Source organism: Ambystoma mexicanum, chromosome 4q (genome assembly GCF_040938575.1).
Source record: "Ambystoma mexicanum isolate Mex_15411 chromosome 4q, UKY_AmexF1_1, whole genome shotgun sequence".
Lineage (NCBI taxonomy): Eukaryota > Metazoa > Chordata > Amphibia > Caudata > Ambystomatidae > Ambystoma > Ambystoma mexicanum.
In genome coordinates, this window is record NC_090928.1 from 577,044,699 (window position 1) to 577,061,064 (window position 16,366).

A 16,366-nucleotide genomic window follows, 5' to 3' on the forward strand; every position below is an offset into this window, starting at 1 on the left:
GTACTACAACATATCGACCTTATTATACCACTAAACGTTTTTAAGTGTTTAAATCGTGTGGATGTGTTTACGAGTATTAAGACACCTCTAGCTTTAGATGAGTACAATGTATAGAATCTAGTGTTGCCCCGTGCTCTTGCAAAACATAAGTTGGGCCTTTACACAGTGTGAGTTTCTTTAAAAAAAATACAATGTTCATCCTATGTCGCCCTATAAGTGCTTCCAACATGCGTGCCTACCTTTGAGTTCCTATGCCACTAATATTTCAGCTCCTACAAATTGCTTGCGCCACTTATGCAAATTGATTATTACATAGTGTAGAAAGCAGTCCAGATTGTGAAACTTAAAATACAGATTCTGCCCTGGTTATACCAATATAGAAGCAGCCAAGTATTGTTTTGTGTATTAAGTCCCCATGGCATACTCCCCCCGCATCTCTCATTGTCTCCTGAACTATGAAAATGCCATCCCGCTCCCACCCAATAAAGCAAAAATCCTTTGAAACTTTGTATAGGGCGAACTCTGCAGGCATAACCCGAACAAAGTGGGCCGAACAAAGTGGAGTACCCAAAATGGTGGAGCACCTTGCTCAACCAAAACTCAGCTGCCGGCAAATTAGCTCCGTCTACTCCCCTCATTGCATCCACCGGGGCCAACACTCTGAGGTTGGAGACCCCACTGAATCGAAGGTGCCAGCACGCAAAGAGGAACGAGTGTGGCGACACTGCCTCGCGAATCGGCGGCTTGCTTCAGCTGGGATCAATGGAAAAAAAAAATCTCAGTGCGGAGGTAGTCTTGCACCAGAATCCACCGGGTCACAGAAAAGAACCGGCACACAAAAACATCAGTCCGACCACTGGGACACCTATAATGAGGTGCACGGGGAGCAGGAAGAGTCTCGGATTGTAGCGTCTCAATTGGTAGCAGCCATGTTGTTGGCTGCTTAGTGACGCCCCCAACAGTTATTCCTTACACTAATAAAGCTAGGCTTCTTTTAGCCTATTTGTAAAACGCGGAAATCCAAGAATACAATAACTTCCTTATGTAATGAATCTGGTTCTATTCAACGTTCAGAAAAATCCAAAACCTAGATCATAGTTAACAAATTCGGATCCCCCTTTAAAAGCCAGCATCCATCTTGAGAAACAATTGATCAGTAATTACTTAGAGTGAGCCTGCCTACTCTCTCTCCTGAAGATAACACTTCTTAAGAGCCCACAAACAGTGGAAGAAATCTCTAAATCAAACTAGCAACTAATAAATCACAGAATCCAGATGCCTTCACAACCTTGTTTTTCAAAAGGATTTCAGGTGCCCTGGCCATAACAAAGTCTGTTTCCGTTTTTCATCAACAGAATAAACAACTACAAAATTACAAACCTGCTACTTAAGCCTCAGAAAGATCCACTATGTTCTTCATGTAAAATTATAGCAATGCTCAACTATGACTTCCAGATTTATTCAAAAGTAGTGTTAGTTCAGCTGGCAGTGTTGATACCCTTTGCCAGGGTGCTGTTTTATTTGTTTCTATCTGGTATTATCTGTTTTCTAGTCCGGATCGTGTAATATTTCATCTGTGTTGCACTTCACTACTATCCGCTTACCTATTCATCTGGGTCTTACGGCCCCACGTACATTTAGGCCTTGATAGTTGAAACACACTATTCTACGTTCACCTAGAGGACCACAGACGCCATAATTCCTTTGTGTGGTGCATGGCTAAAGGTAATCGCACAATGCCCACAGGCCTGAAGACACTGATGTAAATCCTTTTAACCCTGGTCAAAATGGAGCTCAGTGTCCGCTGGCCATGCCATTAGTGGCCCAGGTTGTTCTGATTCACCTGTGTATTCATGGATTCTCAGTGAGCCAAAGTGAGCAACATACTCATTATTCTCGTGACCAGTTGATCGCTCTTAAATTTAACTTTACATCAAATTAGGTCTAACTCTAATTTTGGCCCTTCCATGCACACAGGGCTATAAGACCACCTAGAAACTTCAGGGAGGATCAGGAGACCATTAGTTCTGCTTTCCTGAATGACGGATCTGCAAAAAAGCGCCTCTGCTACTTCCGATTTTATTATGGAATTGAATTTAAATATTATTGCTCAAAAATGGCTGACCAATGACTCTGACATTTTATTTTTGTATATGTTGGTCCCTAGAATTTTTTCAATTACATTGGTTAATAGGAAGGACTGGAGGAGGAAGGTGAGTGAGGGTGGAATTGTGGGGATTTTCAAGACCTCTGACACACTCAAATCCGATCTATTGTTTTAGGATGCAACTTCACCATTTTTTTCCCTTAATGTTAAAACCTTCCCAGGCCCTATCCCTTAAAATTGTCTACTGCTATTGGCTGCCTAGTTCGTTCAATAGTTTTCAACTTGGATTTCACAATTACCCATGATCTACTGCTGGGAACAATAACCCACTAATTCTGGGTGATTTTTATTACCCAGATATCGTGGACTCGGCCAGGCTTACTGATATGCTTTCTGGCCACACCCCGAGATCCTTAGCTACTTCTGCTTCACATATTAAGAGACGTCGTTTGTACCTTATTTTAGAGTCTTAGCTCTCCCCTCTATTCAAATTATACCGGTCTCCTGGAGTACTCATGCAGATAGGCTTTATTCTTTAAACTTCCACACATTTTCCAACACTGCGCCTTCAACTTTAAGCACCTCCATAGAATTCTGTAAAAAAAAAAAAGACCACCTCGACCACCTCATAATCCCTCCCCTGGACATACCTTTTCTTTTTTTGTTTTATTGTATATGGTTAATAGAGATTATAACCTTTCACAAATCAACATAAAATACCAACTTTTACTAAAAAGCACTAAACGAAAGGAAGAGAAAATGCAAGAGGTGAAAGATACACAAAAAGGGAGAAAAAAGAAAATGTGAAAAGAAAGGGAGAAGAGAAAAAAAATGTGTACAATTTACGACCGCCAATTCTCATCCATACAGAATTCACATCAAATTTAAAAGAAGAGGAAAAGTTTTAAAGTTCTATCCTTTTCTTCTGTCTTGGTTTGATCAATGTCAATACATGTTTGAGAATGTGATGGATCTTAAAGCTTCTTTTTTGCAAACCAACTCACAAAAAATAATAAATCCTTGGTAGTCTGCTGAATTGAGGTCTCAAAGAAAGGAGAGGCGTCGAAAAGGATTATCGTAAAGAGATAAACTGGCTTTTGTCAAGGGAGCCAGATTTGCAATATAAATACGGGAGGCCATTTATTAGTTTGGGCTGTTAGGTGTCACTTGCGAAACCTATAAACCAAAACTATTGCATTGCAGTACAGATGGGGAGGAATGGCATATTAAGAGGGACACAGAGGAGTGACTTATGAGGAGGAACACCGTCTATAGGTGTTTGGCTATGAGCCCACCCATTGCCTGCCCAAGGCCATGCTAATCCTTATGGCCATTCCCATCCATTCTTGCCTCTGCCGCCCAAAATACCTCCTCATGGGAACTTTTTGGGCTTGCCTTAATCAATCCTTACCATCAGGCGTTGCATTCAAAGTGCCTGCCAGTGTTTGTTCAAAGCACTCTTCTGAGAGTTAATGACTTAATTGGAGTTTAAACGCGCTACTTGCGCAATAAAAATGTAATCAAGGCCTTCCTTCAGCCACTCGATTTATAAGCACTCTCCGAGTCATTCACTGAAGTCCTGTTGAAAATTAGAAATACTATGATTGGGGTAATCCGATGTTGAGTGTGCTTGGATTCTGGTTTTTGTACCTTGTTGTTGTAATTAATTACAGTGTCGGTAAACTGTAGTCCTAGTTAATAAAGGTCCTACCCTAGACCTATTGCGTATAAACAAGTATAAGAATTTAACTAGTAGTCTGTGCTAACCATGTATTGGTCAAATTATAAATGTATTAATGACAAACTTTTGGTTATCACCAAAATTAGTATACAATTCAGAAACATGAATATCTTTATACGTTTTGAAGCTGTCATATATATTAGAGAAAGCACACAGGTACTGCAGTTCTTGAAAGGCATAGATTGGCAACAAGGATACTTACTAGCAACACTAGACGTGAAAGCGTTATATACATCAATCAACCATTTGCTAGCAATCAATTATGGATTTTATTGTTTGTTACGGAATGGTTTATAATTATGCTTTCAATTTTCTTTTGTTTGTTCTTGTCATGTCCCCCTTTCTTTCTCATTTCCTTTGAATAAATGTTGAATTTGAATGTGCAGACACTAGATATCCAATATTGTTTAATGATAACCGCTTTTGTATCGGCCTTGAGAAAGACCACAGGTCAAAATAAGTGTCGGCTGCTGGCTGTTAAAGAAATGCATATTTAAACTTATGATTTCCAGAAGTATATTGTCTGGCTGCTGGCTGTATAAGGGAATTTATGTTTATGATTTTTACAACTTTGTCAAAGCGGACAACAAAAGTCTGAACAAGCCAACAAATATGATTGCTGGTTGTATAAAGCTATTAATGTTTATGAATTGTATATTCATTTTGGAGATAACCAAAAGATTGTCGAGTACTTAATTGTTTGTACATTAATAAATTCATAATTTGCAAACAGGACTGCTGTCTAACACTTTAATTTAAGACCAATACATGATTAGCGCATTTTCCTGCCAGCCTCCTGACCAGCAACACCTCTGGGAAGGCTTGTGTGCCCTTGTGGACTTCATTACATCCAATTGCCCGAGCCTATTTCAACATGGCTGACGGGCTGCATGGTGAGTGCTGAGGTTTACACTAGCCTCCATCACATCGCCTGTTTGGCTACTGGCCATCCATACCGTGGCAAGGCCCAGGAGCCGCTAGGCGAATCCCGGCCCCCCTCAAACGGCCACCTCAAAGGGCAGAGGCTTACCTTGTCTGGCTCTGTCCAGGCCTGGAAGTGGCCTAGATCGGTTGACTGTCAATTGCAGCATGCTGGCTGATTTTCACAGTGCACCGCACCGGGAAGTGCTTCCGTCCCCGCCAGCTCCCTCCTCGCACCCTTATCACTGTTTGCAATCATCACTGCCAGTTTTGGCATTGCTAATTCTTGTTTTTATTTTATTATTAAGTCCAACACAAAACCAAGGCCAAATGAACTGAAGACTATTTGCAAGACCTGCTCCCATGTCAATCCGAACAACGAGACTTTAAGAGCAGTGCAGGGCGGTGACCGTGTTATGGTTGTTTTGGGTACTATAACTGGTGAGTTTCTAGGTTTTTGTTGCATTTCGATGCAATCCTAATGTCCATTTAATAAAGTTTTGTTGACCGAATTGCAAAGGTTGAAGGCTGTGCAGACACAAAACCAAGAAATAATTGAGCAGAATGTTTTTGAAAGCTTGGATTTCCTTTCAGGACGTCCTGGGGAGGGATCAGGCCACAAAGTGGATCCCACCTCCCAAGCCAATCCAAAAAGTTTCCTTTTTCTTGGATGAGGCATTTAAAGGTGGACATCTGCTGGAAAAACAACTCAGAGGATGAATACACCTGCTGTAGAGATATTTGCTTTACTCAGACTAGATTTAACGTCCCACCAGAACACAACACTGGTCTTATTTGCACAATATTCTGCCTAACTGCAATTTCGGCTGTCAATGCCAATTTTCTTAAGGAACACTTTTGTTACCTGACGTTCTAGTAACGGCTCGAGTGACTGATGCGTTGCATCCTTTCGACATCAGTTGAACATCTCAAATGCTTGGGCATATGGTTAAGTAAACATTACTGATCCTTGTAGTATTACAATATTCCTGGTCTAGTAGCGTCTAATTTCTAGAAAGATGGACCAAATAAGAGGTTTCATGGATAGGTTGAATCCAAGCCGTAAAAATGCATCTACTACCCAGACATCTGTGTGCATTTCAGTCTTTGCCAAAATTCAAATTGAAAGAAACAATGTAATTAAAAACAAAATTTCCAAAATATGTTAGTCCGATGAGTGTCTGAGATTGGTAAGTAAAACGCTCACACAGTTTGCAACAGGGGGGCCTTCAGGTTCTGGATTTCTCTTGATATCTGATTGCTGCAAATGTATCAGTCACATTAGACTTGACACTAATGGGAGAGGTGGAAAAAATGTCTCTCTATCAAGCAACATGGCCTTCGATGCCACTAAAAGATATTGTTACCTCATGTTAAAGCCTCAGCTAGGTCAGTTAAACAGCCCACTCACCCCAAACTTACAAATTGGAGGCTATTGATCACAAGAAGTATTCAGTCCATTAATTTCCCTCCATGCAATATTAGTACATCTATACCTATCCTGTTAACGTCTACCTTTCAGCCCTGGATAAAAGGGGACTAAATAGACCGAGTCAATTACATAATCATGGCCAACCACTTGAGTTTTTAGATATGTAAACTGATCTTTCATATGCAAGTGAAGGAAAGGTTTACTCAATTTAAGGCATTAGATAAAACATCCTCCAGTTAAATCTGCAGCAGCCAGGGACACTTACACATTTGAGGACCGGTTTCTTGTCGTGCCAGAGAGGAAGATAATTCCTTTACTCTATTCAACACTAGACATCAACAATGATTCTATGTAACATTCTTATATAGCTAAATAGGAAGAAGAGCAGAGCTCCCGTGTGTCTGGCACACCAGTACAATCCTCTAGCTATGCCAAAATAAAAGCAAATTAACATTTCAGTGGTATCTCCTACCCTGCTTAACAAAATGTACCCCACTGCTTTACTTTTTTACTGGGGAGTCATTTTGGCGAGCAAACCACTTCAAATATTCTGAGAACTGTGTATGATTACACCCTTCTGGGTGACAATTACAGCCTTGATTCAGAAAATTACAGGAGCAAATCTCTCTATGGATTCAAACGTTTGAGACTTGGGGGTGGGGGGGGTCATTATAGGTGTGCCAGTAACCCACCAGCAATTCTTTTGGGATACCAGCAAACCTACCTACCATATCCGCAGCCTGATATCCCAGTTTTACAGAGATATTACAGGCGGCGGAAAGGACGGTAAATCCCCATTTCATGGCGTCGCATCCGACGGCATGGAGGGGATTGCAGGAATTACTGGCGCTGGTATTACCAGCGCCAGTGATTCCTGCATTCCTTTGCCAGTGGGGGCCTGATTTACCTCCAGCCATTGGCTGGAGCTAAATTAGTGACCCCCACTGGCCAACTTGTATTTTCCTAGTGTGGTGAAAGTGCTGGTAATGGATTTACCAGCACTTAACAGCATTTATACTGCACTGGGAAAATTGTAATGACCCCCTTAAACTATGAAGATACCTTAAACTTAAATGGAGCTATATCTAAATTAATCTCCCATTTTAGTTGCAGCCAAATTAACATTGGCACATAAATGAACATCATCTCGCTCTTTTGAGCTGACTGGATGGTGGTCTTGCGTGTGGAATGTAAAGGACATGGATAAAACGTCAGCTTCTCTTAGTCATACTGTTCCAAATACCTGAGGTTCTGATGTATATTTTTATCAGATGCAGAACATACTGACTATCTTGCTGTAGATCATAAATCAAAAAATGTAGACTAATTTTCCTTATATTAAACAGCCTCTGACCTGGAATGTATCTGTGTAAGTCAGGTGTGGAACTTCCCTTTAGGTACAAAGTTAGAAGGTTTATTTGTCCTTTCATTCTATATAGAAATCCGGCCGCATGGGATGATTGATCTGGCTTAATGTTGATTTTGTAACAGTATACAAGAGGATTGGGGGGGGGGGTGTTTGCACCAATAATGTCACAAGTTAGAAGAGTATTTGGCACCCATCCAAACCCTTTCCCCCGGCAATAACGGAGAGCTGAGCCATGGAGCAAATAAACAGTGTTTATTCTCCAAATGATAGGCATTGTGTAGGAAACAACAAGATCTCCGGCAACCACAGCTCCTGAGCCCATGTCACTTTGTTTGGTTTATTAGTGATGTCACAACCACCAACCCATCCCAAAAACTATATCCATCAGGTAGCTCGGGTGATGCCACCTATGGAAATCCCCTATATGAGTTATTCCATTGGTCTTCCCATGACAGGTGGGTTTGCCTGAGACTTCCCCAAAAACGATCTATTATATTGTTTCAGGGTTGCAGGATGACCATTGGCCCCTGCAACGTTATACACCACCCCCTGGGTTGGAGCTTCTGGATTGGCTGGAGCGGGTCTCCCCAGGCTGGGATCCTGTTCTGTTCACAGCGCTCAGTGTACCTTTTCAAGGTAATGGGAAAGACTGTGTCTCCCTATTGTTGTCACCTAACCTGGGAGAGTGCCTGCAGGTTGAAACATTTTGTGGACAACACATGTATCAGTGTTGTCTGTTATGCTGGGAACAGCTCCTCTTCCCACCATGAGTATATGGCCATTATTTGGCTCAGCTGGGTCACGTGGGCGAGGACCACGAGACTGACCTTTTCGGTCTGCAATTATTGAGGATTTAGTTCTGTATTTTCCACCTGCCCTTGTCCTTAGTTATGAACACTGGCTCTGTGCTACACACTGCAGAATCTGCATCTCTTCTTCCATATTTTGATGCCTAAGACTTTGTGCAAATTCACTACAGACCTTCTATAGTTTCCCTATATGTTTTAGTACTTCCTTTTTATCTTTATCTTTATTGATAATATGTATATAACAGTTTAGTTTTACATATTTTGCGTCAGAACATCACATAAGATCACATTATTAAAATCTATATTTCACTTAGGTGTATCTTTTTTAAAAATAAAAAATACATATCACAAGTTCTATACGCGATTAATAATATAAAATGTCCTGAGACAGTTCTTTTAAAATTGCTAAAATCCTCACATAAAATGTCATTAAGTAGAACATCAGATTTACGTTGTGACCTTCCATTAGCATCACCCATATGTTATTCATATTGCACATAATCATCGAATTATCGTATTTCATTAAAAATTGGGTACGTATTGTTTGTAGACTTTCACACTCACATATAATATGGTATGCTGATTCGATAACGTTCTCACCACAGAATCGGCAGAATCTAAGATTGCGCGGTATTCCCAGTCGCGCCCCAAGGATTTCTAACACCTCACATGAATTAAATTTAAACAACAAATACCATCGAATGGTGGAGCAATTAGGGTAGGATATCTGATATTTTGGTTTGACCATCCTCATTCTGATAGATTCTATGAAAATTCCACTGTTCAACTTAGTTGCCAAATTTACTATTTTTTGTTCTCTATTTCACAGATCAGTTTTTTCAATTTATTTTTTATCTGAGCTACAGAAAATAGCAACCAACAGTGACTCTCATTTTTAATCCGTTTAAGGTAATTTAGTCTCCATCTATCTATTGTTATGAAATCCATTTTACGATCTAGTCTCTTGTATTGCTCCATCATTCGTACCATAAAGGTATCATTTGTAAGTCGCGTGAGTTTCACATACAAAATCGCTGAGGACAATTATATTTTGCTTCTTATACTCAGTATATCACATTCGAGTAACATGTATTCGTATGGCAATGTTTTCGGCATTCGCAGTAGTATTCTTAGCATCTTGGCTTCAAATTTATCAATATTGCTGCCATAATTACTGCTCCAGATTTCCGCACTATAAGTCAGACATGAAACAATTTTAGCTGCATATAGTTTCATGACTGTTGCAATAGAATAAGTACCCTGGTTACCTATAAAATTGCTCAGTGCCATAATTGCAGTCATACATTTCTTTTTAGTTTCTATCCAATGTGTCTTCCATGTAAGCTTGTCGTCTATGACCACTCCTAAGTATTTGTATGCGTGTACTACTTCGATCTGTTGTTTATTTAATTTCCAACCTCTTGTATAGCTCTTCTTCTTAGCTGGTTGTGTTTCGAACTTCATGATTTTAGTCTTGCTAATATTCACAACAAGATTATTAATATTTGCGTATTTTTCGAGCTCGTTAAGTTTTGCTTGTAGTCCTTTGGGTGTATAATCGAGCAAAATCAGATCGTCAGCATATCCCAGCCATCTTAGCATACATTTGTCTAACTTGATGTCATTCATGTTAGTGCTTGTCACATTTTGGAGGAAATCGGCAAGATATAAATTAAACAGAGTGGCTGCTAAAGTGCACCCTTGCTTTACGCCACGTAAAGTCTGAATGTTTTCTGAGAGTTGTCCTTCCGCGTCTAGCCGTATTCTGACCGTAGTATCTTTATATAGTTGTTGGATCATATAAAGAAGGCCTCTTGGTATCTTCCATTGTTCTAATTTGGCCCATAGTTTGCTGCGTGCTATGGTATCGAAGGCAGCAGAGAAATCTATGTATGCAACATACACAGGCAACTTTCGATTTTTACAAGAATATTCAACTGCGTTTACTAGGATGGCTATATTGTGAGCTGTGGAGGACCCACATCTGAATCCTGATTGGTATTCAGGCAAGATTTTACACCTGGTTATCCACTGGTTTAATTCTTCTAGTAAGACTTTACCAAAGATTTTACCAGGAATGTCAAGCATCGCTAGCATCCTGTAATTACTGGGTTCTTTACGATCTCCTTTTTTGTGTATAGTAAGTATGATGCTTTTCTTCCATGAATTGGGGATCCTCCCATGTATTCCTATCCATTGATAAACAATGTATAGGACCTTTGCCCATTTTTCAGGTGATTTCTGTAGTAAAGCTTTACAGGTGTTATCTGGGCCGGCTGCTCTGGATTTGGGTAATTTTTTAATTATTTAGCGATTCGACAGTAAGTTGCCTTTCCATTCAGTTTTTATAGATTTATAGTCAGTTTCATCTTGTGCTAGTCTACCAATTGTATTCGTGACATAGGTGAGCCACTTGTTTTCAGATACACAATTAATCGGGATGCTCCTGTCTTTTTTCTCATTAATGATATCCCACATCTTTTTACTGTTCTTTAGGTTAGCTGCATCAGCAAGCGAGCGCCACGTCTCTACTTTTTTTTCTTTGTTATGAAATTTCAGCCATCTTCTGTATTCAGTCTTAAGGTGACGTATCTTGTTTGTTGCTTGTTCATCTTTCTCTGCACTACATCTTCGTATGTCTTTTCGTAAGGTTTTCCTTTTTAGTTGGATTATTTTATCAAATTTCTTCTTATGATCTAGATTCCATCTTTCATTATTTGTCTTATATATTCGTTTATCGCCAATGGCTGCTCTGACCGTTTCTGTTATTTGATCAAACATATTTAATATGTTTTTGTTGTGATGTATTTCACTTGTACCAGCTATTTCAACAAATAGGTCTAACAGGGGTTCAGCTATTTCATTACCCTTCTCGATATTTTTGGGATTCCATTTTATTCTGTTACCTGCTGTATTAAGGCCAATCTGCCCATTATGTTGATATTTTTCACTCTGTGGTGTTTTACTAGTTAATAAGAGGTACAGTGGGAGATGGTCGCTTTCTTCTCTGCATCCGACTGTCTTTTAACCCATGTCCGTGCCCTTTTGTTTACTATCATATAGTCTATAGTGCTCATACTCAATCCCGTTATTCGTGTCGCATTCATCTCCCAGTCTCCGGGCGTGTTGCCATTTAGTACAGTCAGTGCAAATTTGTTTAGCAACTTTATCCAATCTTTTGCATTTTTATCGAAGTTCTGGGTAATGGGTTCTGACATCATTTCTTCCATGTCTACCTCAGTTTTATAATTTATTTTTACATTAAGATCACCTACAATGATCAACGGTAGGGTGTTACCTACTTCAGTGAGGATTTTGGAAAGTGTAGCAATGTTTTCCTTACTATATTTGGCTTCAGGAGGATTGTAAATATTTATAAGGACAAAGGTATCAATTACAAGTGTCTTACATGATACCAATAATGCTAATACCATCTTAGTGGATTCAGGGTGCTTGACGCCTTCCCATGGTTGCTTGATAGAGATTAAAAGCCCTCCTTTAGGTCTGCCTCGCATCCCTTGGGTGGCGGGGCTTACATAGTTGTTACGGCCATCTATTTCGCAATCAGAGGTCAGCCATGTCTCTTGAAGGACTATGATTCTAAACATTTTTATATTCTCTAGCAATCCTTCGTCGCTATTGTAGTGTGAATTTCCCCGGATGTTCCAGGACATAATGATGTCAGGAGCATCAGGAACTTTTATCAAAGTGAGCTTTGAACGCTGTAGGGAGCCACTGCCAGTATCCATCGACAGTCTCTTGACGAGTGGGTTTCTCTGGTTTGTCATTTTTATTTATTTCCTTCAGATTTGGTTGATCTTTAATTTTAGTTTGTTCCCTCATATTTATGCCTGGTCTTTTCTCTGTATTATTTTCATATTTTACTTTCAGTATATATATCTCTTTGCATGTATATCCGATAAATTCAAGTTGGCGTTTATGGCTAAATATGTAGTCGTGGATTATGTCATCCCGACACCATAGGTTGGTTATGATTTTAGTAGCACTTACTACTTGATCTACAACTTTAAAGTCTTCAGAGACTATCATCCTTAAGGGTACTATTGATGCACAAATTTTTAGCACATGCTTACGATTTAGGACTAACTTCTTATTTATGTCTATTTTTTCGATTTGCAGTGCCTTAATAGTATCTCTCTCATTAGGGATTTCTGTGTCGATGGTTTCGCCCTCATTTGGATGTTTTGCTTTTACTTGATTACATGATATTTTTGGAGATTAGTATTGATCGAGTCCTTATAGGTTCGTTATATGTCCCCGTAGCTCCTTATGGTCAGTTGCGATGAGGCGATTGTAAACTAGCTCCATGTACGCTTTGCTGTTTTGCATTTCTACATTTGACTAGTGAAAAGGAAAAGCTTTTGACAGTATGTATGTATGTATTTGTTTGTCCTGTATCTACAGAACGTTGCAAGAATGTCCTTCACATGTGTGTCTGTGTAACTTCGTGCAGGCGTGCAAATTTACTTTGTGACTAATGTAGCTATGTCATGTTTTCACTAGTGATGTCAACATGGGTGGTTGTTATTATCATTCGACTTGATCCAGTGATGAGGCACCTGACTCAGCGAAGACATCAGCTGGGTAGGGTTTGAATGGTTGTCTAAGATAATATCTGTTCCCAAAGGTGGGATACACTGCTTCACCCGGTGGTTCGCCAAACAGCGAGTGCCATCTCTCTTTTCTTATCCTTGATATTACGTATGTTTTATTTATATCACGCCTATACACAAGTGTTTCAAGGTGAGGCGAGGCAGGGGAACAGGAGGGAACGAGACAACGATCTTACTAGGCCCAGTGACCCTGAGATTGCACAAGCCTCCGGGCTGATGTTCGCATAGAGGATTTGTCGCCCATTCCGGGGACCCACTCTTCAGTCCTCCCTCTGGTCAACTTGTCGACCACTCCTCCAAACCTATTCACCTTCATTTTCGGTAGCCAAATCTTTGTTGCTCCTCCTAAGTGTCCATAAAATCTTGCATGGTCATCCAAACATCATGTCACGTAACGGCAATCTCCTTCAAGGCTATACCACACCCATTTTCCCCAATATTCTTTGCAGTGGTTGTGGTCCTCAAACACTACTCTGGTTGGGAACAATGGCATTATTTTGTCTTCCTCAGAAGTTGTTTCTACTAGTATTTTAATGTCTACAGTTTTCTCTGTCGTCTTTTGGCAGTGTGTGATGCATATTCTGATCGCACATAGTCTCAGTAGCAATAGACCTAATGCTGCCAGCAACACCTTCAGTCTGTTGGCCATCCAGGTTTGTATACATGAGAAGATTTATGATAGCCAACCTTCATCTTTCTCTGCCCCTTTTGCTTTTTCCTCCATTTTGGCGTGCATTTGTGATAACTTGGTAACTGCCTCAGTGAGTGTTCCATTGGCTTCATTTGCTGGAACGAATGTACAGCAAGAAGATCCGATCTTGGCACACACTTGGCCTTCCATTGCTGTGAGGAGATCCAGAACATATCTATTCTGGAGGGCCATTAACCTTACTGCTCTGAGCTCTACTTGTATGGCATTGAAACCGTTGATGATCGAGTTTATGGTTTGCATCATCTCCCATCCCATGATCTTGAGCGATTTTGTGTTTGTGTATGTCTGGACTGCTGGAACAATGGATGCGAAGAACATTTCTGTCCTGCTGAACAATCGATGATCAGTTAGTATGTCGTCTAGAGAGTCTTCCATTGCTGACGATATGTAGTTTCCTCTTTCCACTCAAGTTAAATTGACGGGCCTCTTCTTTCTTCTGGTAGAGTCCATTTTAGGTAATTTGTCTATTTTGATGTCCTTCTATGGCACTACTAATGCTGGTGTGTTAATGTGTACCAGTGCACCTACTCCTCCACAGTTGGGTGGTAGTTTCTCGTATGCCTTGGATCAGCAAGCCCAATAGTGATCCATTAGTATTGACTTTCCAACTTTCATGCCTGGAGCTTTCACTGTCTGCTTGCATTCCTTGTTTTCTCCAACTTTAACTGCTCTGTCTTTCTGGAAACGTTATGCTGCTCCTTTCAGTGGCACTATGGGCATGGGCCCAGCCTCATTGTCTACCCACGTTAGTAGCTTTGCACTTGCTTCCCATTCCTTTAGGCATTTGTCATTCTCTTCTTGCACTGTGTGAACTGGAACTGTTAAAAGCGTATGTGTTCTGCTCCCTGCCACTCCTTCTTTCCATCCTTCGGTTGTGCATACTTGGCCATATACAACAATTTGTGGTCTTTCCCAGCATCCTGGTACTCCACCTATTTCTGCTGGTCCTTTCTTGGGGCAAAGCAATTCTTTCAATATTATTTGTTTCGTCTCTCCTTTCTGCGGGCCGTCGGTGATATATTGTATAGCTTAGCTCTTTTTCCAATAACTGTCCATGTCTAGTGTTATTATATAGCTATCTTCAGAGGGAAAAGTTGTCTTGGACATCCATCTCAAGGTTGCCGTTTTCCCTTGGAATCTTCCTCTGGTGGTACACATTGATAGGTACATAAGGCACTGTGCTCTTGCTGTTGGTATTTCAGTTGCCACAAACGTTCTGGAGGCACTCATGCATAGGAGATGAGAGAGCATTCCTAGCAGCTCTCTCCAGTGGTCTGTTTACCTACTTTAGTCATGTGCATGTACCACATGTTGTTGAATATTCTAACAGTATCAGTAAGATGGGAATCAACCGCTTCTACGTCTACATCAACACTGCGTGTAACTCTCCTTACTTGTCTGGCAGTACTTACCTCCCAACCTGACATGATTGCCACATCTGCCGGAATTGTGGTTATGTTAGTAGGGGTCACAGCTTTGTTTTCTATGAGAGACATTCACCAAAAAAAGAAGGCAAATACGCCAAGCGAAAAAAGACAAGTCATCATTATCACACTTTTAATAAAAGCATTCATCACTTACTCCGCCGCAGAACCTTGTGTAGCTCAGCAGAAATTAAGGAACCGCCTGCAATATGTTAGAAATGCGTTATTATGGTGTTAGCAAATATTAGTTTAAGCCCTGCGGTCGCGATGTTGTTCTACTGCAATAAGGTGTAATTGTTCCCACACAATGCGTATTCTAGGGTCACAAAGAACTTCAATCACTGAGGGCCTTCTTCGATGAAGTTGTGTGTATGTTTGGGAGAAATGGGCCAGGAAAATACAAAAGAATAAACTGGGAGAGGGCCTTCTTACATGGTTGCACCTCCTAACGAAATGGACAAATTGGCCTTGAAAGGTCGTGAGATGAGGGTCTTTGGGAAGCATGCTCAATCCTGTCTGTGTGCTAAAAGGAAAACAATAAACAAAGAGTGTATCCTCACACTGGATGTCTATGAAGCTCTTTCCCTACCCATCTCACTCGGGAACGAGTAATCATAGCTGGCCTCTGCTGGGCTGTAATGTTCCTTGTCGATCCGGTTTTTCTTCTTGCGGGATGTTGGCCCTTTTGCTGTTGTTGCTGGGAGAGGCTGCTACTTGACGGGGCTTAATGTCACTGAGGACATTCCAGGCCTTCTTGCCCTTTATCTGTTACTTCCTCGATTTCATGTGTACCCGTGAATCTGTGCTTGAACCAGCTCCTGGTGAAGTCCCGGAGTAGTACAGTACCCCAGGGTAAAGTTGAGTCGTTCTTCATCCAATTCTGTCTCGTTGCCGCCTTCCTTTCCTTTGGGTCTCTCCCGTCGTGCCTGCAGTTTGCGAGAAATAAGAGGCACTAGCTGTCAAGACAGCGGTGTAATTATACATTTCCTGTCCCAATATATTAGACACTGTTTCTGCATCTTTCAAAGCCCTAGTGGGAGGAGCCGGGGGACGTTGCATGCACCTGTAAAACCATATTGTATGGAGAAGCCTGGTTTGTTATCATTAGAGAATCATTATCCATTATTAGAGAATCATTACTCATTTAGGGATCCAGTTATCCATCATTCATTCTGATTAGTAGTGACATGAAGTAGAGATATTAGACTATCCACAAT

At 40.7% G+C, this 16,366-nt stretch overlaps 1 protein-coding gene across 1 annotated transcript in view; it reads right to left on the reverse strand.

The window, feature by feature from the left end:
- Positions 1-15,741: 15,741 nt before the first annotated feature.
- Positions 15,742-16,366, reverse strand: part of LRP11 (LDL receptor related protein 11) — a 558,518-nt gene continuing 557,893 nt past the window's right edge. Inside the window, exon 9 of the mRNA XM_069608123.1 lies at positions 15,742-16,075. Within this exon, the coding sequence (XP_069464224.1) occupies positions 16,020-16,075 (56 nt within the window). The 3' untranslated portion in view covers positions 15,742-16,019. The remainder of the gene's footprint in view (positions 16,076-16,366) is intronic.